This window comes from Dicentrarchus labrax, unplaced genomic scaffold (assembly GCF_905237075.1).
Source record: "Dicentrarchus labrax unplaced genomic scaffold, dlabrax2021, whole genome shotgun sequence".
Lineage (NCBI taxonomy): Eukaryota > Metazoa > Chordata > Actinopteri > Moronidae > Dicentrarchus > Dicentrarchus labrax.
In genome coordinates this window covers 1,778,831-1,805,797 of record NW_026136716.1, presented here as the reverse complement: position 1 = coordinate 1,805,797, position 26,967 = coordinate 1,778,831, and the positions used below count along the sequence as shown (strand labels likewise).

Genomic DNA, 26,967 nt, shown 5'->3' with positions numbered 1-26,967 from the left:
AGGATGAAACCTTCCACATTCCCTGACAGTCACATGTTGCTTTGTTCTGACGGACAGAAAGAAATCTGGACGACTCAGGAAAACTTTTCAATATTTTATTATTTTCTAAACAATTTCAGTTCATAAGAAAGATCAGGAAGTGCTTTGAGCTGTTTGTGATTTTCTTCTTTGGGGGATAAAATTACAGCACAGTAGAGAGCATCGTCCACACCATTTTCAACAAGGACGTGATGCTAATATTACATGAGTGCGTGCTGAGCCCTGGATGTGTTGCAGTAAAAGGAATCCTTTGTTTCCATTGGTAGCGGTTCTTCTGGCTCTAGTCGACAACCAGCGTGTTCCTCACCGTGGGGAACAACTCGAAGAAACCCTGCAGGGGGAAGCACACAGGACCAAAGATGGAGAGTAGTGTAAGGAAGAAGGTGAGAATGTTGTTCTGATGTAAACCTCGGATGTTTTAGGGGGGGCTGGATACAGCGGTTGGAGGCGGGATTCTATTCATTGTGAAAGCTGCTCGGAAAAATATAAATAGAAAACCACCCAGATCTTCTGCGTTGTGGGCCGATGGAAGAAGCACACTGGAAGGTAGTGTGCATCTCTCCTTTCTAAGACAATCTGATACGTATCCAGATACACCAGGGGAGTGTTAAAGTCTGTCGTGCTACTGCTGGACTTAATGTCTGACAGATCTTACAAAGGGACAGAATTTGGTCCAACTTTCCTTCCTTCTTATAGAATCCAAATATCTTCTGGACCAAAAATGTTAGATTTGATGGTGCACTGTACAGCTTCAGTCGACAGATTGATAACTTTAAAATCAGACCATCTACTGATTGATGGTACACTTAGATCCATCCAGCTCATATTGGTAATTCTAGGATAAAATGATTTAATACTTAATACAGGTTGTCAGAGAGGTGTTGATTCAACTCTTATGGAGTTATTTTAGAGGAGTTTTATTAATATATATCAAATATCAGCAGAATACGAGAGTGAAGAACATATACAAGTCAAATCCAGAGTTTTAGTGTTAATTTGGAGTAAAAATCTCCACAAGCTCAAAATGAGAACAACTGCTTTATAAGTGAGTTTTTTTGCTGCTGAAAGAATCCAAAGCAAACATCCCTCTACTGAGAGAAGGCATGCTTGTTTCACAGACCTTGAAGAGGGTGGTGCTCTGCAGGACGCTGGAGGTGCAGCACATCTCCCTGATGGAGTGCATGGAGAGCTGCGGAGCTCCAATGTCCACCACGGGGACGCCGAGGCGGGCGGCCAAGATGGGTCCGATGGTGGTTCCACACGGGCTGTCGTTACGGACCATCACATCCTGCAGGAGGAGGGATCAAACAGGTCAAACAGAACGAACACTGTTCAACTACTTAGAGGAAAAATCAGCCCGTCTGCCCCCTAGCGGCGGTTGGGCGGCCCTGCATGCAAACACACTAAACTGGGATTAATCAGAGATGATCTGCAGCTGTCAGAGCACTGTAATAAACAATAAACTGGAACAAAGATCTGGACTCCAGCCTCACTTCTGCTGAGCAATAACAGACAAATGAGATGAATTAATGTTTAACTGAAGCTCCTCACATGTCCCCGCAGTCATTAAACCACAGCTGACTTTATCACTCGCTGCGACGCAAACAAACCTCTCAGCTCTTTTATCTCTTGTTCTCCGTCTCAGAGGTTATGTAGAGGTTTTGTTCACAGGTGAATGTATCACTAGTCTTTTGTTTAGTACTTGTGTTGTGCTTTGTGTAGGAATGATGTGAAATGACAACTGAACCATATTATTCTGAAGAAAATTCACATCATATCACGTTAAATAAAGTTATTTAAGGTATATACTGATGTAGAAAAATATTTGATTTGTGACTCCTCTGCAGCCCTGGAAATACAAATGTGTTCTTGTCTGTCATAGTTCATGTTCATTAACTGTTTTATGTCCCTGAGTCTTTATTTCACGCATGAATTCTTGTCTTTTCCTCTCCGCATCATCCTGGAGCAGCTCGCCATGTTGCTAGGAGATCTGTGCTCGCTGCTGAGAGAATCGAGACTCACACAGAGACGAAGAGCTGCCGAGCCTCCGTCTGCAAACAATTCATCTGTAATCTTACACGCATGCACACACGCACACACACACTGTACCTGCAGAGGCACCCCGACCTTGCTGGCGACCTCTCTGACAACGGAAGCGGTGACGGCCGTAGTGGCGTAGCGCTGGTTGCTGTTGAACTTGATCACTGGGCCCTGATTGCATATATGTGAATGTTGTTGTTATTACATTCATGAGTTTCACATTGTGTGAGTGGAAAATGACTGAGTACTTGAAAAAAGTCAAATAAGGCTGCAACGGATCATTTTTCACTATTGACTCATGAACTAATCTGATGATATATAATCAAATACTGACTCAAACTAAGGTCTTAAAGTTATGAATCTAGTGTCATTGGAAACCAAAGAATGCCATCAAATAATAAGAAACAGAAAATAACATGAAGGTCTTTGTATTCGCAAAACTAAAACATATTTGGTATTTTTATGTTTTTATAAAAGTTAATTGTTTGTAAAACCACTAATTTAATACAAAATCTAACTCATCTTCTGCATAGAAGGAAAAATAAATTAAGCTTCATTTACAGTATTTACGACTGTTCAATATAATACACGTCTGTAAAGCTGCCTTCAATGTAAATGATACAAAACAGTGTTTGTGTTTAGCCCTTTTTAAATAAATCAATAAATCAATCAAAATTGACCTTGTGGAAAGCTGGTCGATGGTTCTCCTCATGCTTCTCCCTGAAGAAGAAAATCAACAGTTTGGTTAAAAATCGAAATCAACTCCAACTCTCTGATAATGATTCTTCACAGTCTGACTTTAGGTGCCTGTAGTGTCGTGTTCATTGGACAAAACATTTTTGAATAAGAAGATAGCAGATAGATATAGCGTGTGTGTGTGTGTGTGTGTGTGTGTGTGTGTGTGTACTGACTGGTAATTGGGGTGCACGGCGTGTGCCATGTCGGCGCTGATCATGAAGGAGCGCGGCGCAGCCTGTTGAAAGGCGGTGAGGTTGGAGGCGGAAGCGGCGAGGCGGCTGAGGATAAGCTCTGTCAGGTTGGACTGAGCTCCCTGAGCACTCTCTGATCCCACCTACAGGACACACACACACACACACACACACACACACACACACACACACACACACACACAGATTTGAAGATGAAACTCAGGTGCCATTTGACTGGCTATATATCTCTCAATTTTTCCACAAGCTGTCTTCACCTCTTCGTTGTCGTACAGGGTGACCATGCGGACGTTGGGGTCTTTGGCCAGAGAGTCTCCTGAGCAGGATTCCATCAGCCCCTGAGAGACAACGCAGACAGACAGGAAACATTCAGAGGACTCGCTGAGATTCAAAACCCTGTTATAGTTTGTGATTTAACTGCTGCCGAGTTCAATTCATTGGCTATTTTCTGACCAACTGTGCAGTTATTTTCTCTTTTCCCATTCTCAGGAACACAGACAAGATCAAAATAAAAAACAAAGTGTATTTCTAAAGCAGTTTGCTTTTAAAACATACAAAAGAATAGCAGCAATAAAAATACAATTAAAAGCAACATATGAGGTAGAATACAACCAAAAACACACCAATGATCAGAGATACTGTTAAAAAGAGATAAAAAGAGAAATATTGTGTAAATTCACACAGTTTTTTGAAGGGATTTGAAAGATGAACAGATTTAGCTGAATTTCCTCAGATAGGCCGTTCCACAGTCCAGGTGCTCTAATAGAGACATTCTCCTTTAGTCTTTAGCCCGGATTGTGGAACCACCTAAAGGCACTTCAGGGAGGATCTAAGGCTGTGTTCTGGCTCACAAAGAGGTAAAAAGTCAGAAATATAACTGGAGGCTGGACCTTCCTGTGCTCCAACAGTGATCAACAGGCATTTAAAGGGAGTCTTACTGGTGTGATGTGCTAAAACTGGGGAAACAGTGGATCATGTGGACAATAGATGAAGATATTCCTGTGTGCAGTCTGACCTGCAGGGCGCAGTAGCAGCTGTGGAGGTTGTCCAGACGAGGAGAGTAAATGAACTCTTCGTACACGCCTCCCAACGCCTGCAGAGGACAGCAGAAGAAGAAGAACATGATGGACAGAACAACAAGAGATGTGGAGTCGTTTATCTTCCACCAATAGTAAATATATAATATATAAGAATCTGCTGCTTCAGGGGGTTAAACTAGATTGTGAGAGGAGGTCAATGTTTTATGTTCAGACTCACTGCAGGCTGAGTGTCAGTCAGACAGAGCTCAAAGTCCAGCAGGGCTTCGGCCTCGACTCCCAGCTCTGAACACAGCACTTTCACCAGCGCCGGGTGGTGTTTCTCTGCCTGAGGAGGGACGATACGACACCATTCATTCTCAAATCCATTGTTACATCTTCTCACTTGATTTAAAGACCTTTCTTTGTTAGTGTTTATAATGTAAGCTGATAGAAACTAGGTAATGCCAGAAGTTATCCTAGAAAACAAAGCAGCCTTTTCCTACATTTGATTATCTGTTCACTTCTGGGGGCAGCCGTAAGTTAGTGCTTAGTGCAAAATCTCAGGTGTGTGCATTTTACCGTGCTGGTGGCACAGGTGGCATCTCCGGAGGATGTGGAGCCCGTCTGCAGCTCCTCCTGGACGGCGGTGGCGATGATGGGCACGCTGAGACGCAAACACACACACAAAAAAAAAATCTATCTTGTTTTTGTGTCATTCTACTTGATTTCACTAAAAAGTTTTACCTTGTTTACCGTTACATTCCCCTCTTTTATATTTGTAGCTTATAAAACGTATTAAACGGCTGTGTTGTCGTGTCACTCACAGGTGGTTCTCCTTGTTTGGGCCGAAGGAATCGTTGATGTCCCTCTGCAGGTGGATGGCCAGGTGAGGGATCCTGAGCAGAGGTCTGGACACATGAACCAGCCGGTGAACCAGTTTACTGTCGCTCTGTGGGAGGACAAACCCGTAAAGAGGATGAGGAGGCGGGAAACATCTGCTTTGATCACTAAATAATGCCAAGATTCTGTCTCGCTTGTTTTGGTGTTAAATCAGTTATCACACTGGAAGCTCAAATATCAGTGGGAGACACAGAAACAAAACAGATACATAAGATCAGAAAGCTGAAACATTTCTTGCTGCCATCGGAGAAAGAAACAATTACTAAAACTACAAGAACTTAAAATAGTATTTTTTACATCTTATTTTCATCTCAGATCTCCCAAAACTACCGACCTACTACCAGTACCTGAGATTGTACAGATTTACAGAAATAATCTTGGTACCTTGACCATAACGCGGCCGGCGATGGTCAGATCACGGTCGAACCAAGTGTTCCAGATGCCGCCGCCGTAGCACTCCACGCCGACCTGCAGACAGCCCTGCTTCGTCCTCTTGGACCTCGGCTTCACCTGAAACATGCAGACACACTACCTTATAATCAAATAAACACACGTCTCATTGGCTGAGCGCTGAGCTCTAAAACGCAGCTCCTGTGTGTCGCGTTTCATAAAACCTCTTCTCTCAGATTTCAGGACTTTCATTTTTAGATTTATGGCATCAAAGCACCACTTCAGGGCCGTTCTCCGCGTGCCTTCGTCTAATGTGAGAGAGACATGCTGCGACAGGAGGCCAAACACAACTTATAACACATTAATAATAACAGAACCACTGCCCTGCTGTTGTATGCCTCCACCTACCAGTCAAGTTGCAGTTTACGTGCCTGTCTGTCCAAACTAGTGAATACTTGGAAGGGATAAAAAAGGTATAACGCGTGTTTTTTGGCTCTCACTCTGAGGCAGGGGCTGTCTGTGTGGGCTCCGATCATTGAGAACCCGTTCCCCGGCAGGTAGCGTCCGCCCACAGCGAAGGCGATGAGGCTGGAGAAGTTCCTGGTCACAAAGTACTGAAGAAGAGAGCACAGGACGGGATGTAAATATAGATTATTTAACACTAAAGTTATTGATTTTAAGTTATTTTACTTTTTGCACCATTTTCTGGAGTCAGTTTTTCATGTGTAAAATGATTCAACATTTCCTTGTACTGTGTAAAAGCACTAGAGAGCTTAACATCCTGGTATTTTAATAAAAAGACACTCTGACCGACCTTAGCAGACGGCTTGATGTCCCACTGCTCCGTCTCCTTCAGCTCGATGAAGCCGGCCTCCAGCAGACGCCGTTTACATTCCTCAACCACTGCGGGGACGAGAACGAGAGGATGAATGAGGCTGCGTTCTTCCGTTCACTGCAGCTGGGACTACTTCTGGCTGAGAGCCAATGAATTTGATCTTGTTATCGTTTTTCATGACTTAATAGCTTTTTAACGCTTTTTACTCGGAGGCTCTCGGACTGTTCAACGCTGGATGAGGGCTTTCTCCGTTTCAACACGAGTGGACACCGGAGGAGCCTTTTTATTGATTTTTCTTTAGATGTCTTTCTTTGTATCGTTCTCACACACATCATGTTTCCAAATGTTCATCTTATATCCGACAAATAAAGTCAGACTGATTGATTAACCTTCCCTCAAAGGGCAAACGGATCAAAAGTATCTATAAATGCTGTAAAAGCAGCAAGAAAAGCAACTACTTTAGAGCTCGGCTGGAACTATCTGTTGATTGTTTGATTGATAAAACCATAAAATTTTAACTGAAATTGTGTTTTTATATTTCACAGAATACATGTTTGTGTATGCCAAGAATATATCCAAGGTTTGTTTGTATAATGGACTTAAAATAAAGCTGTCTGATGCCTCTTTGAGTCAGTAAAATCTATTTTGTTAAAATCTAATGTTGCCTTCTTTTCGACACTAGAACTGAACCACTATGAAGTGTTCGTGGCTTTCAGGCTCATTCGCAGCACTCTGCAGAGGTCATAGTGCAAAAGTCGGAGGCATTATGAAACATCTGTTTCATCTGCAGAGACTCTTTCTTATCTCAAGCTCAAAGTGTCTCCACTTAATGCTGACAGGTGCACATATGTTCTCCTTCCTATCACACACAACCTACTGCCTGGTGTCAACCCTTAATCTTAAATTATATGAACTATAAATCCACAGAGTGATTAAATTAAATTTACCTGCATAAAGGTGACAGAAACATCAGACGCACACTGAACCCCTACAGAGGTTTACCTGTGAGTTTAAGTTAAATTAAAAAACACTTTCTTTAAAACATTTTGGTTAAAATAAAGACTTACTTACATAATCTGGAAAACAAGAGCATTAATTCAAATATATACCATTAATAAGAGTCAGTTGTTTAGGTTAAAGGTTGCAGAAACTTTCCTAAATAAGTTTTATAATGTCTGGAAACATGAAGCAGACACTCACATGAACTCTTCCTCCTCTGCTCAGTGAGTGAACAGATAATAAAGTTTAAAGTTTAAAGACTTTAAAGGTTTACAGACTTTAAATGTTTACAGACTTTAAATGTTTACAGACTTTAAAGACTTTAAAGGTTTAAAGTTTAAAGTTTTACAGACTTTAAAGTTTATAGACTTTAAATGTTTAAAGTTTAAAGTTTTACAGACTTTAAAGGTTTAAAGTCTTTAAAGGTTTACAGACTTTAAAGGTTTACAGACTTTAAACTTTACAGACTTTAAAGGTTTACAGACTTTAAAGGTTTACAGACTTTAAACTTTACAGACTTTAAATGTTTACAGCTTTACAGACTTTAATGTTTAAAGACTTTAAAGTTTAAAGACTTTAAATCTTTAAAGACTTTAAAGTTTACAGACTTTAAAGACTTTAAAGTTTACAGACTTTAAAGTTTACAGACTTTAAAGTTTACAGACTTTAAAGACTTTAAATGTTTACAGACTTTAAAGACTTTAATGTTTAAAGACTTTAAAGACTTTAAAGGTTTACAGACTTTAAATGTTTAAAGACTTTAAAGTTTACAGACTTTAAAGACTTTAAAGGTTTAAAGACTTTAAAGTTTACAGACTTTAATGTTTAAAGACTTTAAAGTTTACAGACTTTACAGACTTTAAATGTTTACCGTGGTATGGAGACACTCCTCTGTTCACAAACTGCAGGAACTCTTTCGCTGCAGACTGAACAGCCTCTTTAGAGTTCTTCATGATGAAAGACTGAAGAAAGAAAAGAGAGAAAGACATTAAAGAGTCAGAGCTAACAGCTACTAGTCACCCGGAGGAGAGGTTCCAACTTCGGACACTAACTGCGACATTTCAGCCTTTCTTTCTTTTAATATTCGATAGCGGGAAAATATGAACAAACAAGGCAATAAACGGCGATATGGAAGTCGCACAGAGTCAAACTGTGCGCACACTTTATAAATAAAATTAACTTTATCGCGTAGAAACCAGACCTGTCCGATAAAGGACGCACCGCTACTTAGCTAACCTGCACGGCACGACTCGGGCGTGCTTCTTCTTCGTCGCTCCCCTTCGTCTGCTGGCCAAAGTCAAAGCAGCTCTCAGAGAGGGAGCAACGCCTCCACATACCGCGGCCATAATAACCCCTTTATGACACTTACCTGCATTAACTGCACTTTAAACTCCGACAAGACGAAACAGCAACAACAGGAAGATACAGATCAGCCGACAGCAGCCAGAGAAAGAGACAGTCGCTGTTTTCAGACACAGCGCCACAGCGACACCCAGCGGCCAGGCGGTGTAACTACACACAGATTTTAAAATGATTGCTTTAATGTTTTTATGAATGTATGTTCAACATGCTATTTCCTGGATCAATAGAGTCTATGTGTGAATCTGAGATTATAGTCAGCTCTTAGGGCCATAGAGCTGCAATGCATTAGGGGAAGAAATGTTGCTGTGTTTCAACAGAGGTTAAAGAAACGTAAAGGAAGCTTGTCTCTCTCAACCAGGGGAAACTGGAGGAGCCGGAGACAGTTGATTGACGGTCTCTCTCTCCTGTTATGTTTCTTCCCACCAGTTTCTCTCTCTTACTGTGTCTTCCTCCATTTCCTATAATAGCCATAATGCAATAATATACAGTATATAATGCTCTAAATAACAGATTACAACTTGATTCTGATAAAGTTCAGACACAGAAGACACAACAAACACCGCCTATTAACTCCTTTCATCCCTCTGAAAGCTTTTCTTTAAAGTAACAAAGACATCCGATCTAATAACAGACAGAAAAACATTTTTTAAAACACTATAAATAAATAAAAAATAAAACATCTGTAAGTTTACAGGGTTTTTCAGGGTTAACTGACTCTGAATCTGCTTTAATCAGGGTCAAAATACAGTTTTTATCTGTGAAAACAACAATAATTACTGTAATTTCACAGATAATGGCTTTTATTACAGTTCTATAACTTTTAAAATTCCGATTAAAATAAGAAGAATCAAATAATAACATAATAACTGTATGTAATGTTGACATTTTCCTGATAGGGTGATGAATGTTGAATTAAGGCCATATTATGCTTTTATTTTGACTCACCTCTCCCTCTCTCTCTCTCTCTCTCTCTCTCTCTCTCTCTCTCTCTCTCTCCCTCCCTGTCTCTTTCTGACTCACTCATGTTAGTTTACTCTCACCAGACACCCCCCCCCCCCACACCCCCTTGCAGCCATATATCACTCTATCACCGCAGGGACCGGCCTTATATAGTCCTGAACGATGAGGGAGGAGGGAGGAGGGAGGAGGGGGAGATTGAGAGGAGGAGAGTCAGAAAACGATGAAGAGATGTTTATATCAGCTGTCAGCTCACGGCGTCTCCCCTGCTCTTGAGGAAGCCCAGGGGGATGAAAACACACACACACATCATCTATTAATAGACGTGAGAGCAACAGCCTCTGCTGCACTGTTAAACATAATTTTATCATACAGGAATTTGTCCGAATACTGTTGCTGTTGTGCTGTATTTATAATACTTTAATGGTTGCAGTACAATACCAGGACTAGGGTCTAACTATATGGGAACCATGAACTTTTAGTTTTTCCTCCTAGCACCTGCAGAGACAACCATCTCTTGTTTCATGAATCACAGTCAGAGTCTGTAAGGTAAAAACTAGGGCTGCACAATATGCTAATATTGCATTACATTACATATTTCTAATGAAAAAAATAATTAAAATCATGATGATGTGACATTTGTTGGGGTCTGTACCGAACAAACATGTTGTCTTACATCTAAAGAACAAGATTTGTAGGTCAGGGCAACACATTAATAAAATACATAAGTTAACATTGGAGTCACTTATTCACATGAATCAATTCAAATATTAATTGTTGAAGCAACTCAGTTGTTTTAAGTGAACTTAAATGTGTTTAGTATTTTAAATACAGGCGATATAATTCCAGTTTGTCCCATTGACTAATTTTCTTGAAGTTGACTTTATATCATTATAAAACTAGAAGCATTATAATGCTGTATAGCTTAGGATTTGTTCATTTTATGTTTTTATTTCAGTTTATTAATCATCATTAGCCCATGAATGCATTCAAATAATTCCTAATGATTGCCCAAAGATTTAATGTTAGAGACACAAGACAATTAATTGGCTACCATTTTAATGATCAATTGATTATAAATAACGTCGTTTACGTTGTTTTGATGTAATAATTTGCTTTAGTGGAAGAAAACTGAGTAAATTCAACTTAACTGCTTTAAGTGACTTTATTCAGATAAATTATGTTACTGAGTAACTGAATTGAATTAAATTAACTTAATTTACCCAAGTTACCTTCACAATAGAAATACTTACTTCTACTCAAATCAAATATCTCACAAGCTTGATAGTTGACAGTTAATAAACTGTTTGAGTTGAACTAACTTGTCACACATTACAGCTTCTGTGGTTTGGATATTGCACTTAGTTCACTGTACAGTTCATTCTCAGTGTGTGTGTGTGCACTGGTGGATCTCACTGAATAAGTCGCATACTGGACCAGGATTGACTTCCTGAACTATTTTTGATGTCACAAATCATGCTCGTAGGTCCCGCCCCTTAAAATCCGATGTTCAGTGAGCACAGAGAAACTTTCCACTTTCAGCAGATGAATGTGAAAACATCCTCCTAGAGTCAAACTCTGCACAGACATCATTCAAACATCACACTGTAGGGACAAGAAGAAGAAACACTGAGTTCTGACTGTGGAGGACTGCAGACTTTAAAGTGAAAACATTTTCTACATGACTCCAAAGTGTCTGCTGGCAGAAGGAAACCTCTCTTTAAATCCATTTCACTGCCACACACTCTAATGATATCATCATTAATGGCACATATTGTTTGGGAATGTGGGCTTTCTCCTGCTCTGGGAGCGTCTGCAGGCACATGCTGTACCTCTCCGTCTCTGGGATAGTTTTCCTTTTTAAGGCAGGTTAGTCAAAGCTCTTCCCCCACGAGTGCCGTCATTAACAACCTGCGCCGCTTCGCCATGTGAGGACGTCGCACAGTTTTGAAAGCCGCCGTCTCTCCTTGCATCCTCACATCGTTATGCCGTGAGATCACAGACACAGAGGGAGAGGATTTTCTCATGAGGCCGTGTGATTTAACAAGTCTTCTACACTAAATGAGCAGATAGGTCGTTTATCGTCACCTCCTGAAACAACCTCACTCATCTAACGTCTCTGTGGTTAAGATTTGGTTACAAAAACGTCTTGGTTATTGTTAAGGAAAGATTGTGGTCGTGGTAGGAAACAGGACTATAACCCACTTTGCTGATCACTCCATCCACCCTGACGTTAGCGCTGCGTGAAATAAGCTGCCCCCCTCATTCATTTCAGTGAGACACTGTTGCTAAGGCAGAAAAGCAAAAGAAGCCAAGCAAAAACCAGCAAATGAAGCCAACGCGGAATTAACTAAAACTGCAGTTCCTCTAACGGCCACTAGAGGCTGGCTCCAACAGTGAGTCAATCTCCATAAGGGCCCATATTTAAATGTACAAAAAAAACTGAGCTTTCAGAAACCTGTGTGTCATAGAGACTACGGTCGTAGTCATAACAGTTTATGGTCCAGACACAGAGACTTTTGCTGCCATTCACAACTTACTGATTTGCACTTTACTTATTTTGTGGTGTTCCTTGCGATTGTGGAGACTGTATAGATAAAATAAACCTGAAGCAACACAGGCCATTTTTGGTCTGTGGCAAATAACATTACTTCTGTCTTTGTGATTCTGGTTATTTTACCTTATTAAAGTTACAAGTTGTCCTGTTTTCTTCCATCGTTATCCAGCTTTACCTGAAGGGTTAACATCTAATGTGTATGGGACATTAATCTGTGTAAGTCAGAGTGACAGTGGTGATTTGATGCTAAATAAATTAAAAGGAAACATGAGAAAGTGGCAGAGAGAGAAAGAGAAAGAGGGAGTGAGAGATAAAGAATGAAGGGGTGGAGGGAGAAGGTGAGGGGGAGGAAGGGAGAGAGAGAATATGGAGAAGAGGAGGGAGAGAGGGTGGGAAGGTGACAGAAAGAGGCAGATGAAGAAAAAACAAAGGGAGAAAAGAGAGAGAAGATAGAGAGAGACCTAGAGAGACACAGGGAGGGCAGTTTAGAGGGAGGACGGGGTAAAAATGAGGGAGGGGTAACTACAAATAGCCAAGGGCAGCAAGTTTTTCCTCAGTGCTCCCCTCTGCTGCAGCCCTCACCAGGCTCTCCTCGTCCTCCAACATGGCCTCCTACAGCTCCTCAGCCCAATCCGCCTCCTCCTACCGCCGCCACTTCGGCCACGGCACCTACGCCTCGCCCTCCCTCAACCGCTCGCTGCTGGGCCATGGTGCTGGCGGTGGGGCTCATGTCTCCTCCAGGGTCTACGAGGTGACCCGGAGCAGCGCAACACCAACCTACCGAGTCTCCTCCGGCTACTACGGGAAGCCCCTGGCGGCCTCCCGGGCTTCAGTCGGGCGCTCTTACGCCGGCATGGGCGAGACGCTGGACTTCAGCCTGGCCGACGCCCTCAACCAGGAGTTCTTGACCACACGGACCAATGAGAAGGTAGAGCTGCAGCACCTGAACGACCGCTTCGCCAGCTACATCGAGAAGGTCCGCTTCCTGGAGCAGCAGAACCAGGTGCTGGCGGTGGAGGTGGAGCGACTGCGTGGGCGCGAGCCGACGCGCATCGCCGACCTGTACGAGGAGGAGATGAGCGAGCTGAGGAGGCAGGTGGAGATCCTGACCAATCAGAGGTCACGTGTCGAGGTGGAGCGGGACAACCTAGCCGACGACCTGGACAAGCTCAAACTCAGGTGGGCGGGGCGAGACGGCGTGTGTGTCTCTTTAAGAAGATGTGTGTGTGTGTGTGTGTGTGTGTGTGTGTGTGTGTGTGTGTGTGTGTGTGTGTGTGTGTGTGACGCTCTGCTGACTTACAGGAAGGAGTGTGTAGATGGGGAGGTGGGTGAGGATGTGTGTGCAACATCATGTCTGCGCCATTTAATCGCCCGTGTGGGACTCTCGTTATCTGCTGTTTGTTGTGGTTACAGGAAGTATCTTTAAACCCTCGTGAGTGGGGTTGTTCTTAAAGGACCAGACATGATTTTACAATATTTTACATCACAGTAAAGACGAGGGATTAAGATGCACTCTAAAAACAAATGTCCTCTACAATGAAATGTATTTTTAATTACCACTTACTAAATAATTGGTAGCGTAAACACAAGTTTTTAAGTTCGTCGGAATATATAGGTATATCCAAATCAATAAATTAGAAGTTTTATCCTGCAACCATGCCTTTATTTAAGTGGGGACAATAGGGGCACTGAATTACTAAGAGTGAACACACACATGTTGGGGGGCTGCTGTTGGCTATTTCCTCATTTGAGGTTGAGATAGTCACAAGCTCTTAAGTTTTGCTTTGTGTGACACATAATGCCTGATTGTCTTTTAAAGAAGTCCTATCAGAAGTCCATTGCAGTCAATTGTGCTAGACATATTAGCATTAATTCGTTTTTCCAAGTTCTATTTCTTTTAACAAGATTCCTGACTTCAACTACATATGTGAGGTGATAAAATGCTGTTTTTGTTGTTGTTTTGCCTCTACGCAGAGGATCATTATAACTACTCAACACATAAACTTCAGATTTTATGCAAAGAGCACAACAGACATCACATTTAACGTATTTCTGTTAAAACAAGAAGCTTGGAGGTGTTGGAAGCAACGATGGTGAAGTCACGTCCTATACCAGGAAATACTCACAATATTGCAAATACTTTAACAAAACAAATAAGAGCATGAGTAGGGTATAGAACAACTTTAATATTTTTGTAAAAAGTTTAAATGATCCATTATCCTGTTTACGGTGCATTGAAATGCAACAGAATTGGGCTAGTGAAGAATCTTGTGAAGAATTGCATTTAAAATAGGCTGATGATGATAAAGCTTACGCCGACTGCAGCTATAAATACAGCTGCGTGCCACGGCTTAAATTTAGACCTGACAATGAGCTTCACTTTGGACCAGGCACACAATGATTCCTGCATTAATCAGTCGAGGCTGAAGCTATAAAAAGAGGGTTTCATTTCATGATTGACATCCAGGCGTATGGGTCGGATTGCATATGTCGATGATCGACTCTTTCTCAGCTCTGATTGGTTGCTTTTGTTTGGGCTCAATGGATTCTTGCAAATGCCATTATAGGAGCACTGGGAGCAGTTGGAGGATTTTCTCACAGATTATCCGTCTCGTACTTCTGTCAGGATATAGTGAAAGTTTAAAAAAATATATAAGTTACCAACTGCAGCTTTAATGACAGTACTTGAGTAAATGTACTTCATTCTACCACAAATCCAAAGTAAGATAATAACACAAACTGTCAAACATATTGGCTTCATATTCTCTGTTTAACTATTAAAATGATTGACTATTGTGTGTGTCACTGCCCCAGTCTGACCAAAGTTAGAGCTCATCACACACACACACACACACACACACACACCATGTTTACACAGCCCTCTTCTATAAAAGGAGAGGAAAGAGCTTCCACATATCTGAAGGATCTCTAATGATCTGTCCTTTCTCTGTCTGTAGTTTACATCTCAAGTGCCGCTTTTATACAGATTCAGAGAGAAGACAGCGCTACTGCAACTTTAAATCATCACTGGAAGCTCTTTTACATACAGGGGTCTACGAGTCTTCTCTTTCTGTTCTGGCTTCAATAAAACAAGTTAGAGGATTCGTTCTTTTTTGGTGCATTTTGATTCAAAGAAGGTTTTCCGGCTTAAATAAATAAAATGAGCGTCTGTTCACTGCGAGAGAGGATCACAGTAAGATCTGGTATTACGTGAGCTTTTATTACAACCATAAATGTGTTGTTGACTTTTTGTCTTTTGCAGTTCTGTTCAGGTGTTTAACAGAATAATTTTCCAAACATACAAATGTTTGAAAAAAACATACACACAGTGGGTATTTTTTAAGATAATAGCTATTTTTAGTCTCGGTATATTTAAATTTGACCAAAAATAAATAAATGACGCAGAAGTTTCCAGAAAAAATGAATTTGGTAGTAATTATAAGGAAATTAGAGACTCCACTAAAAAAGATTAGAAGAAAATAAATTTTAACAGCTTAAACTATGAAAATGACCAAATAAAGTAAAGACATTGTGAGACTTTCTTTATGGTGTCTGGGGTGGCCTCAGCTAGAGCCCTGATGGTAATCAATGAATCAATAATGTGAATTTATTCCTCCCTCAGACTCCAGGAAGAGATCCTCCAAAAAGAGGACGCAGAAAACAACCTGGCTGCTTTCAGGGCGGTGAGTGCTCCTGTCAAAGTGTTCAACTATTATTCTGTAGAACATGTAAGACGTATAAATGATGAGGACATAAAGGATATATTTCTAGAGTTTAAAATAATAAATGAGTGAATTTAAATGTGTGCAGTATTTTAACTTAAGGTGATATAATTCCAGTTTGTTCCAAGTTGACTTTATATCATTAGAACACTGTAAGCATTATAATGCTGTATAGTTTTTATTTCAGTTTATTAATCATCATTAGCCCATGTATGCATCCAACTAATTCTTCATAATCAGTTAAAGTGTAAAGATTTGATGTTTGTCACATAAAAAAAACAGATAATTAATTGACTACCATTTTGATGATCAATTAATCATAAATGGTTTTTATAGTACGACAGTTGTTTTGACGTAATAATTTGCTTTAGTGGAAGAAAACTAAGAAAATTCAACTTAAGTGGAAACATTTGTATTTAAGTGACTTTATTCAGATAAATTCTGTTCACACATTTAAGTTTGAAGACATGCTGCATATGAGTCTTACTTCAATTAACTGAATGGAATTAAATTAACTTAAGTTAAGTTTGTTTAACAATAAATACTTTGAGAACTAGAAGAGTTACTTCTTATTCAAATCCAATATCTTTCATGCGAGCCATTTCCTCAAACAGTTTAAGTTGAAGTAACTCGTTATATATATATTACAAACTGATTTTTTTACCAGTTCATAAGTTGATTTACCAAACTGTTGCAGGATGTGGACGCTGCCACTCTGGCCCGTCTGGACCTGGAGAGACGCATCGAGACGCTTCAGGAGGAGATCGCCTTCCTGAAGAAGATCCACGAAGAGGTTCTCTCTCGCTCTCTCCCTTCTTCTTCTGTTTCTGTCTCTTTGTTTGTTTCTCAATGCTTCATAAAATAGAAACCCAGCTTCAAGGTTCTCTAGAACATCATGGTCACAGATGGATACTGAGCGAATAATTATTTAGTCATTTTAGGGCACAAATGATTGATTTGAAATAGGGGTGAAAAAAATATGACAGTCTATTTCAGTGGTTCCCAAGGGGCCCCTTTCATATCGCTGAGTAAACTGACGACCCCTGACTAAGTGACATATTTTATAGATATTTCATGTTATTTTCAGTACACGAAACTTCAGTTTCAGTAGAAAACAGCTGATAAACTGTACAATGAACCCAAACAGTGAACACAATAACTGCTGGAAGTTTGTGTAAAACGAGCAGTTTGAATGAATGTTGAGCAGATTATTTTATTTGGATATAAATAATTTGATTATTTTGAATCATTTTTAACAATTAATTTGACTTAATAGGCTTCTTTTCTGACACATTCATATTTTCAGGATGAGGCTGTCTTGTGTCAAAGTTTAGGTATTAAATAATATCTTAAAAATAACAGTGACCCAAATACTGAGATATTGGCCTAGTGTGTATATTTTTAAATGTTTACTACACCCCTTCAAATCAAGAAAGCCTTATAGAAATTATCAGATTGGGATCCCTGGGACCGTATTTTATCTCATTTGATACATGTTTCAAATTCTGCACAGAGAAACTTCAAAGCAAACAGTTGTCTCAAGATTATTAAGGATGAAACTAAATTTCAAAGAGTTGGATTCGACTCCTTCCTGTCTGTTTGTTTGTATTCTGTGTGACTGTGCTGGCCAATCCGTCTGTCTGTCTCTTAGCATCTGTTGTTACATCTGTGTGTGTGTGTGTGTGTGTGTGTGTGTGTGTGTGTGTGTGTGTGTGTGTGTGTGTGTGTGAGTGAGATGACAGAGGATTGGGGAAGTATAGAGTTTCACACACAAACACACACAAAGCCTGTTTTTTGGCAGCAAACCACCAAATCTCCCACAGCAGATGTACGGCTACCGACAGCGGACGTCCACGTCTCTGAACAGCAGACACTTGTAAGCTTAGATGTGAGTGAGTGTGTTGGGGTTAGGCATTTAGTTGTGATGATCACAGGCGTTTCTAGATGGGGGAGTCTGAGGTGGCAATGGCTGGTCACCCCTGAAATCTGATTGGCCACCCCATTATCCATCCCTCCATCCACTTCCCACTGCCTTTCAGAGGCTGTAGTGGGCTCTGTTTAAAAGCTAGAGTGAATATACTGGTATCACATGAAACCATGGAGTAGCATCAAAGACACCCTCCCACTCTCACCTGACCTCCCTCCTCCTCCTCCTCCTCCTCCTCCTCCTCCTCCTCTTCCTGCAGGAGATCCGCGAGCTGCAGTCGCAGATGCAGGAGACTCAGGTGCAGATCCAGATGGACATGTCCAAGCCGGACCTGACGGCAGCGCTGAGAGACATTAGAGCCCAGTACGAGGGCATCGCCGCCAAGAACATCGCCGAGGCTGAGGACTGGTACAAGTCAAAGGTGAGACGGTCCGAGAGACTGTTATCAGTACAGGGTGGGTTTTAAAGGTTGATGTAAAATAATTTCAGTTACTGACAGTGCAAAGATACCTGAATGTGTTAGCCAGCTGACTTCCATTAATGTTAAATATCAGAAACGGTAAAATAAATAGAAACACAATGATTTCTTTCTCCTGCGAAGAAATCTGGGTTCTTTCGAATTTTGTAACTTCAGGAAAAAGTGAGCCTGAACGTCATCGACATAAATAAAGATGGGAGACGTGACAGCTGACTGCAGTGTAGGTCATAAGGCTCGCTGTGTTCATGCTGGCAGATGGGAAAAAATAAACGCCACACATCAAATACACTGTTTGGCTTCACAGTTGATTAGAAATAATTGGTTAATATTCCCTGTCTCAAGTCATTAACTCTGTTCTTTGACCTTTGTCTCCTCAGGTGTCCGACCTGAACCAGGCAGTGAGTAAGAACAATGAGGCGCTGAAGCAGGCCCGGCAGGAGACCATGGAGTTCAGACACCAGATCCAGTCCTACACCTGCGAGATTGACTCGCTCAAAGGCACCGTACGTCTCACACACGTAAATATTTCCCCTTCCAGCCGTACCTCGTGCTCTGTTTCACACCTGACTCGTCTCTTTGGAACATCCAGAATGAGTCCCTGATGAGGCAGATGAGAGACATGGAGGACCGCCACGGCGTCGAGGCCGGTCGCTTCCAGGATAACATCGCCCGGCTGGAGGCGGAAATCGCTAACATGAAGGACGAGATGGCGCGCCACCTCCGCGAGTACCAGGATCTGCTCAATGTCAAGATGGCGCTGGATGTGGAGATCGCCACCTACAGGAAGCTGCTGGAAGGGGAGGAGAGCAGGTGATGTTGGAGTCCAGTTGATTAACTGAAACTATAGAGATTGAGTCCAAAGCTGCAGACGGATTTTTGTCTTTATTCAGAACAATTCTGTCTATAAAACGGGTTTTTATATTAAATTCTGTTGGTAGAAGGTGAAGAAAGTTTGTCCATAATGCTTCAAGTTATAATTGAGTTACAATCACATTTTAAAGGAGAAAAATAAAAAATTAATATTTTATCCAAATCAAGTTAAATGAGTTTATAATAGATATAAAACATATTTTGCATCATGTCTTTGCAGGATTACCCTGCCTGTGCAGAGCTACTCCACCCTGAGCTTCCGAGGTACGAACATATCTGCTGTTTCCTGAATGCACCACTAGAGGATGCACGACTCTCTAACCAGCACAGGGTCTGCACTTAATGCAGTTCACCTGCAGCTGGAGCTTTATACCATCCATCGTCATTTAAATACCAATTTTATGATTCCTTAAGAAGCATCATATAATAACATTTGTTTTTAATATAATTATAGATAAACTGATATGGTCTTATTTTCTGTGTTCAATACAATAAATAAAGATTACCATGGGTCTCAAACATGCAACTGGATTTTCAAATCCTTTGCCATACAATATTATATTTTTAAAATGATAAAAGTATAACTTTCATTAATTTAACTGCATACTGTATTACATTATTTTGCCCAGAATCTGTTTTAAAACAGATTATCAGCTTCTGTCATGGTGATGATTTGATTTTCTTGCTGTGTTTAAACAGAGACCAGCCCCGAGCACCAGCAGCGCGCCTCTGAGATGCATTCAAAGAAAACCGTCCTCATCAAGACCATTGAAACCCGCGATGGAGAGGTAAAACTCAGAGCAGCAACTCAATTTTCCACCATCAAGAATAATAAATACTAGCTTCCTTTTCTTTCTTCTAATCTACAAAACAACCTCATGAAGAAAATCTGTAATAAAAAAAAAATGAAAAAAAAAAAAAAGATTTAGGGTTCAGTGTGGATTTTAAACCACTCCAGTTATCACATATTGACTAATTTAATCTTTCTGGTCCTAACTAATGGGTTTATATTGTACACAGTAACAATATTAGGTACACAATAAGGGCAGCACAGGCATTTATTAGCCCACAAAGCAATGTGCTGACTCCCACAGTGTCTTTATCTCTCTTTAAGTGTATTTTTATAACCAGAGAGGCATAAGTGACCTAACACTGCACACTGAACTATTTGGGGCTAAAAGTGCACTTAAAAGAAAAAAATATATTTTTAATAAAATCTTGCCTATTAAGTACTCTCACCCACATGTTCAGAGATTGAATTTTGAATTTAATGAACAAAGTCAGGACAAAGTATGGTAATTTTCTGTTTTGGCTCGCAATGTAAAGTTGGTCAAAAGTCTGGTTCTCAGCCCTCGATATCTTTGAGCATCCCCTAACTGACTGCCGTGTTTCTGCCCTCCAGGTTGTCAGCGAGTCGACGCAGCACCAGCAAGACATCATGTAACCGCGTGTGAAGGAAGAAAAGAAACACATCTGTCCCTCCCTGAGTGGGTAAAGAAACAAAGAAAGAAAAGATGTGCAAACACAACTCGTAAAAGTAAAAGTAAAAAGACTTTACAAACTCATGATTGCGGCCTGTACTGTTCTTGTTTTAAAGTTACTGTGATAAAAGAAAGGTGGCATTTATCATTAACTTTATCAGGGTTTATTAACAGCATAGCAAGAAATCTCCATCTAACAGAATCATTTCTGTGTTGAATTATTGCCTAAAAACCTTTTATTGTCTTTGAAGAAGTTAAAAAAAATCCTATATTTTAACTGTCCTCAATAGAAATCAACTTGTTTCTGTAGTGGAATCATAAACAGGAAACAATAACAGATAAAAATGACTCGATAAGATGAAGATTTTTTAAACTAATTACAGCATTTCTGCACCCGAAAGAGGACACAGACGCAATTAATCAACCTCCTGAATAAAATACTCTGTTGGTGCAAACGCTTCCTGCTCCTCAGTTGAAGTTAAATGTCACAGAAAATCTTTTCACATCGACCGAGCACATGCTCTTCTTCTGGGACTCATTTTCTGCCACAAAAAGTGTACAGACGGATCCAAATCCACAATCGAACATGCATTTTTCTTGCATAATGGTTCTTATTCTGTTTTTTTTCCATTTACAGCAGCCTATGTACTTTTTGCCAAGGTCCAATCGGGAGCATTAAAGAGAATGAGGTGAACCGTGTTTGTGCTTATCAATAAAGGAATGCATAAAGGACAGATAAAAAGGAGGAGATGGAGGACGAGATTAAAGGTGTCTGGAGATGAAGATAGGAGGAAAGAGGTTGTGCGAGGTTGAAAATATGAGAGAGAGAGAGAGTGAGGAGGGAATCAGGAGAGATAATCCTTGTTACTTTCAAACATTATTTGCTAATAAAAGTGATTTCATGTTACAGCTGATTGATGTCTTTATGTCCCTGAGTTAAAAGATGACCTGCACACATTGTATACAGGCCCATAGAAACACATGCTTTAATAACCATAGTCCGAATTATTTTTTTTATAAAAAGCTACTGGCCTACAGGGATGACATTGCACTCTCCTTTACAGCCTTTTATACATCTGTTTAACTATAAAATGCACATCCTGGTGAAAATGCGATGTGTGAATGTTTAATTATCTCTAAAACATTGCTGAAAAACCTCAAAATACAAATACAAAGAACCACCTCAGTTCAGCAAGCCTGAAGGTACTGGCAGCAGTGAACCAATCAGAAAGTAATGCTTTATTTATCTTATTCACTGATTTCAGTGCCTGTTCCAGTGACATCGCAGACTGACAGGTTACTGCATTTTTTTCAGGCTTCCCCTGCAGCCCTGCTACGCACTACTCCCATTAAAAATGAATGTGATGAATTGGCACTTAGGAGGGTGACCAGGTGTCCCACTTTGTGTGGGACTGCACAGCATTTCTATCAGATATATTGAGATGATGGGTCACATTTTTATTGCTTCTAGTTTTCGAAAGTCAAATGACTGCAGGACAGTCGCTGTGAAGGAGGCAGGGAAGGCTGTCATCACAGGAATGTGTTCGATGTCAGTTCAACTGCACAAACATGGGTGAGGTGCAGATTAACCTGCTATGCTACCCCCAACAGGGAACAACTGAGAGGCACGGCAAAGCCACAAGCTATGCAGCTTTAGGCGCAAACTAAATGCAACAAGGAAAACTAGTTCTAACTGGGGGAAACCACATGAAACCAAAAACCTGTGAACCTTTAGCCTCCTTTTATGTGTAATGTTTAACTAGGCTGTGGCCCATTGAACACACTTGTACCTTTATCTTACTATGATTGTTTGTATTGAAGATGGCCAAAACATCATCATCTGGATAAAAGAGAAATGCATTTGGAGCCACAGTGTGCAACATGTTTTTCCTACTCTCAAGTCTGCTTTCGGTGATCAGCACTAGTAGGAAACATTTTGAATGTTTTGTGAGCATTATTTTTTGCCACTTCCACCATTTTAATAGGCCTAAATCAGTTACATATGTGTTTCTAATTCCCTTCTACACCATACATGCGTTTAAAAATGTGCGTGTGTTCAGCAGAGGAGGCAAAAATACACACATTCTTTACAAGTTGCCTCAGATAAAAATAGAACTTACTCAAATAAAAGTAGAACTATAAAAGAATAAAGTAGTATAAGGTAAACTTCTACCCGTTGTTTCTGTGCAAAGCTAACTTCAAACAGGATTAAGTCTCCTTTTGTCTGTTACATCGTTTTCCTCATGTCACGTCTGTCATGAGTGGTATGCAACGGTCTTGTAGTTGGGAAGGTAATGTAATGCAGTATATGCTGGGGGCGAGAGTACAACTTGAAGCGATGGAGGTTTAGTAGAACCGGCAAGAACCTAAATCTACTTTCACCCGTGGTTGTATGCTGGCTGAATGCACTTAATGTTCGATGCTCTGTATAAAAGCGTCAGTTGAATAAATGTAATGTAATGTGACCTGTTTGTACCTTGTGGTGCAGTTGAAGCTGTAAACACTCTAGAAGGATACAGCTTCTTTTCATTTGTTTGTAAAGGATTATTAAACTCACATGAATTGTGGAGATTCATATTTTCCTTTGGATTATTGAATGTTTTGCTGTTTTGAGATTGTGTAACTCAGGCACACTCTCACAGCTGTTACAAATGGTTGCTGTCATGCCTGGAGGCATGCAGGGAGGTGTCTGTGAGTTTCTGACAGGATATAAGTAAAATCGCAGCCTCGCAGATCATCAGACTAGACGCTCCAATCAGAAGTGAAGAAGACTCGCACACAACTCTGATCTGCACAACTTCACCAGGTGAAGATAAACTGGGAGGAAAGAGACAAAGGGGAAATGTTTAGACTTTTACTGAACTCCAGTCTGAGAGATAACGCTCAATAACCGTAAACCATTTTGAGCTGGTTCAATTTCAAAATGGGAATTTTTTTTTTAAGAAAGAGTAGAGACTGAATTAAATACCAACCTTCATCATGGTTCACATTTTTTTCATTATTGTTAAAACAAATAACGATGAGTTATCTTAAAGTTTCCATCACATATGTTTTGGTGAGTTGAATGAATGTACTGGCAGACCTCCCAACATGCTCCCTACATTGTTTGAGTTAAAACTTACCTTCTTTTTCATTGTCTGAAAACAATTTTTTAAAAAAACAGTAAACTAAAATATGTTTCTGAAACCATTTGAGGAGAGACATAGTCAACGCAGTTACAGAATCTGGATCCATATCCGATCAGCACTGTTTGACAGTTTGACAGTTTGACTCGAGTTTGGTGCGTTGTCCTGGACGGACTCACTGAGAATGAGCTGTCAATCACAAGGTAGCCCCGCCCTACAGCATACCCTGCTTTATTGTAGCCAGTGGAGCTACATGGATAGGTCGTCCATGTCCTCCAACATGGCCGCTCTTACAACAGCATGGGCGAGACGCTGGACATCAGCAAGGCCGAAGCCCTCAACCAGGAGTTCCTGACCACGAGGACCAATGAGAAAGCCGAGCTGAAGCACCTGAACGACCGCTTCGCCAGCTGCATCGAGAAGGTCAGCTTCCTGGAGCAACAGAACCAGGGGCTAGAGGAGGAGCTGGAGCAACATCAAAGACCTGTACGAGGAGGAGAGGAGCGAGCTGAAGAGGCAGTTGGAGAGCCTGAACGATCAGATGTCACGCATTGAGGTGGAGCGGGAGAGTGAAGTGGAAAAGCTCAAACACAGGTGGGTGTTCATCATGCTCATAGGCCCCGCCCCTTCAAAATCAAACCCTGAACGAGCACAGAGAAACTTTCCACATTCACAGAGGATCTTTATAACTACTCAACATTTCAGATTTAATGCAAAAAGCACAACTGACATGACATTTAACATATTTTTTGTTGGAGTTGTATTAAAGGAAAGAGCTTCCACATATCTGAAGGGCCTCTAATGATCTCTCTTTTCTCTCTCTGTGGTTTACATCTCAAGTGCCACTTTTATACAGATTCAGATTGAAGACAGCGTTAAGCTCCTTTACAGGGACTAAAGAGTTTGCACTGAGAATAAAATATAAATTGAGCTTCTATCTCCTTTTTAAGGATGTTCTGCAGCATTAAAGGTGCAGCCACTTTGATCTTTTCATCGTTCTTTTTTGGTGCATTTTGATTCAAAGAAGGTTTTCCGGCTTAAATAAATAAAATGAGCGTCTGTTCACTGCGAGAGAGGATCACAGTAAGATCTGGTATTACGTGAGCTTTTATTACAACCATAAATGTGTTGTGGACTTTTGTCTAATGCAGTTCTGTTCAGATGTTTAACCAAATAATTGTTAATAATGATGTGAATGTGATCAATGTGGAGTAGTCAGACCTATCTCCACAGTGCTGGGTTGGAGCTTGTTGTGGTCGATACAGTCATGTGATACAGAGAAGACGTATGTTAGAATATACTGTAGTGTGAAGAGTGTTTAGGATTACCTTGCCTGAGCAGAGCTACTCCACCTCGAGCCCTCCAGGTACAAACATACCTGCTGTTTCCTGAATGCACCACTAGAGGATGCACGACTCTCTAACCAGCACAGGGTCTGGAGTGTGCACTTACCCACAATGCAGTTCACCTGCAGCTGGAGCTTTATACCATCCATCGTCATTTAAATGTCAATTTTATGATTCCTTAAGTAGAACATCAGCACATTTTTAATAACTGTATAATTGAGGACATTTTCTGAGATTGTCTTAGAGAACTATCAAATGAGACGTTTATCTATTCTACATATGGTCTTATTTTCTGTGTCCAACACATCAAAATATATATAATCAATAAAGATTACCGTGGGGCTCAAACATGCAACTGGATTTTTTAATCCTTTGCCATACAATATTATATTTAATGGGGATTTTAAAAAGGATAAAAGTACAAGTTTAATTAAAATTACTGCACGCTGTATCAATTTTATTTTTGGCCAGAATCTATTTTAAATTTATTTTTAAATGTCCTTGTTGTGCAGAGACCAGCCCCTCTCCTCTAGGACGAGACACCCAGATGAGGTAAAACTGACAGAGAAGCAACAACATTTTCCACCATCAAGAATAATAAATACTGTCTTCCTTTTCTCTCTTCTAATCTACAAAACAAAAGACAACCTCATGAAAAAAACTATTTTACAGGGTAATTTGTGACCTCAGCAAAATAGCATTTGGAGGCAGTTTAATTTATTTCAGGGGACATTCGTGATGCCTCCAAGTAAACACACATATACACGTGCAGCGACTGGTTGAGCCAGATAATGCCAACCAAACATCTCGTCCCACCCGCGGCGGATTCCTGGGAAAACATACATCCCAGGCGTGTTGAGACAAGTCGTCGTTGCCCTTTTCTTCAACTGTATCGCTTTATCTTGTATCTCCGTCTTCATCTGCAGCCCCGTTGGCTCTGCTGAAGAACGACTGTTTTCCACCTCTTGCAATGAAGAAACCTTTTAAAATGTCATAAAACTCTTCTTAAGTTATTTCTGTCCATATGTGAGTCCTAAAAGTCTTATTCACTTAAAACAAATGAAAACCTTGGGGGGAACAGTACCATGGACAGACATGGTGGTAGTGTGACAAATGCTCTTTTAAAGAGCATTTCTATGGAAGCCCATTTTCGACGTGAAAATATAATGAGAAATAGTAGTCGAAAGTATTTTGACTAAGCATCTCAGAATATCTATCATCTATCTCTATCTATCTATCTATCTATCTATCTATCTATCGACAAACTCATACTTACTTAACTTATAACAATCTTTTTTGCGTCGCATTGGCTGAAATGGGCTTCCACATATTTCCCTAATTCTGTATTTATGAAAGTTTGCACATCTAGATTGTAGTTTTGAAGATTAAATTGACATTTGAATTCACATTTAAAGCAATAGTCTAAGTCTTCCAAGATCATGTCTGCCCCTTCACTTTGTTTCAGTTGCTTTATGTTTACTGACTTTAAACACATCTTCTAATTACAATGAAACATTTTCCTGTAGTAGTGAATAGGAAAGCTTCCAATAGGGAAAAATGAGATAGTTGCTAGGGGCTTTTTATAAATTAAGTTGCTTAGAGAGTCTAAAAAGTCACCAAGCCGGCCACACTGGGCGCAACCAAGTTCGGGGGGTCACATACTTAATGTTTCACTCAAAAAAGGAGGAAATATTTCACATATTTCGACTGGTTAAGAACATGTTGGGAAAGTCAGGACAAAGTAGGTCACTTTTTGTTTTGGCTCTCAATGTAAAGTTGGTCAAAAGTCTGGTTCTCAGCCCTCGATATCTTTGATGTTCTCCTGCCGTGTTTCTGCCCTTCCAGTTCCCAGGATGAAGACGATGCAGGACGAGGAAGACGAGGAAGACGACTTGTTTCAATGATATGAAAGAAGAAAAGAAACACATCTGTCCCTCCCTGAGTCGGGGTGATTGATTACGGCCTGTACTGTT

At 40.5% G+C, this 26,967-nt stretch overlaps 2 protein-coding genes across 5 annotated transcripts; one reads left to right on the top strand and one right to left on the bottom strand.

Annotated features, from left to right (window-relative positions):
* Positions 1-81: 81 nt before the first annotated feature.
* dnpep (aspartyl aminopeptidase) lies at positions 82-8,651 on the bottom strand. 2 transcript variants are annotated; one of them, XM_051427675.1, is made up of 15 exons: positions 8,539-8,651; positions 8,041-8,131; positions 6,150-6,238; positions 5,836-5,949; positions 5,330-5,455; positions 4,870-4,994; positions 4,625-4,709; positions 4,284-4,391; positions 4,042-4,119; positions 3,284-3,364; positions 2,991-3,151; positions 2,760-2,799; positions 2,149-2,250; positions 1,160-1,327; positions 82-370 (listed from the first exon to the last, which is right to left on the bottom strand). In XM_051427675.1, exons 1-15 carry the CDS (start codon positions 8,542-8,544, stop codon positions 320-322), a joined length of 1,425 nt encoding a protein of 474 aa, XP_051283635.1. In that variant the 5' UTR covers positions 8,545-8,651; the 3' UTR covers positions 82-319. The 2 variants fall into 2 exon arrangements, with proteins under 2 accessions (XP_051283635.1, XP_051283634.1); XM_051427674.1 differs by lacking the exon at positions 8,539-8,651 and adding an exon at positions 8,406-8,525.
* A 3,933-nt stretch (positions 8,652-12,584) lies between these two features.
* desmb (desmin b) lies at positions 12,585-25,565 on the top strand. 3 transcript variants are annotated; one of them, XM_051427664.1, is made up of 9 exons: positions 12,587-13,224; positions 15,668-15,728; positions 16,465-16,560; positions 17,954-18,115; positions 18,550-18,675; positions 18,762-18,982; positions 19,263-19,306; positions 19,742-19,830; positions 20,445-21,430. In XM_051427664.1, exons 1-9 carry the CDS (start codon positions 12,650-12,652, stop codon positions 20,484-20,486), a joined length of 1,416 nt encoding a protein of 471 aa, XP_051283624.1. In that variant the 5' UTR covers positions 12,587-12,649; the 3' UTR covers positions 20,487-21,430. The 3 variants fall into 3 exon arrangements, with proteins under 3 accessions (XP_051283626.1, XP_051283625.1, XP_051283624.1); XM_051427665.1 differs by lacking the exons at positions 19,742-19,830; positions 20,445-21,430 and adding an exon at positions 25,507-25,565 and having other exon boundaries at positions 12,586-13,224; XM_051427666.1 differs by lacking the exons at positions 19,263-19,306; positions 19,742-19,830; positions 20,445-21,430 and adding an exon at positions 24,971-25,055 and having other exon boundaries at positions 12,585-13,224.
* The last annotated feature ends 1,402 nt before the right edge of the window (positions 25,566-26,967 follow it).

Excerpts from the sequence above, each read along its gene's own strand:
- desmb (XM_051427664.1), top strand. The coding sequence starts at position 12,650 with ATGGCCTCCTACAGCTCCTCAGCCCAATCCGCCTCCTCCTACCGCCGC. Across the intron at positions 13,225-15,667 it reads CTGGACAAGCTCAAACTCAG|ACTCCAGGAAGAGATCCTCC; the intron begins GTGGGCGGGGCG and ends TTCCTCCCTCAG. Across the intron at positions 16,561-17,953 it reads TGAAGAAGATCCACGAAGAG|GAGATCCGCGAGCTGCAGTC; the intron begins GTTCTCTCTCGC and ends CTCTTCCTGCAG.
- dnpep (XM_051427674.1), bottom strand. The coding sequence starts at position 8,504 with ATGTGGAGGCGTTGCTCCCTCTCTGAGAGCTGCTTTGACTTTGGCCAG. Across the intron at positions 6,239-8,040 it reads AGGAGTGTCTCCATACCACG|TGGTTGAGGAATGTAAACGG; the intron begins GTAAACATTTAA and ends TCGTCCCCGCAG. Across the intron at positions 4,392-4,624 it reads CCACCTGTGCCACCAGCACG|GCAGAGAAACACCACCCGGC; the intron begins GTAAAATGCACA and ends GTCCCTCCTCAG.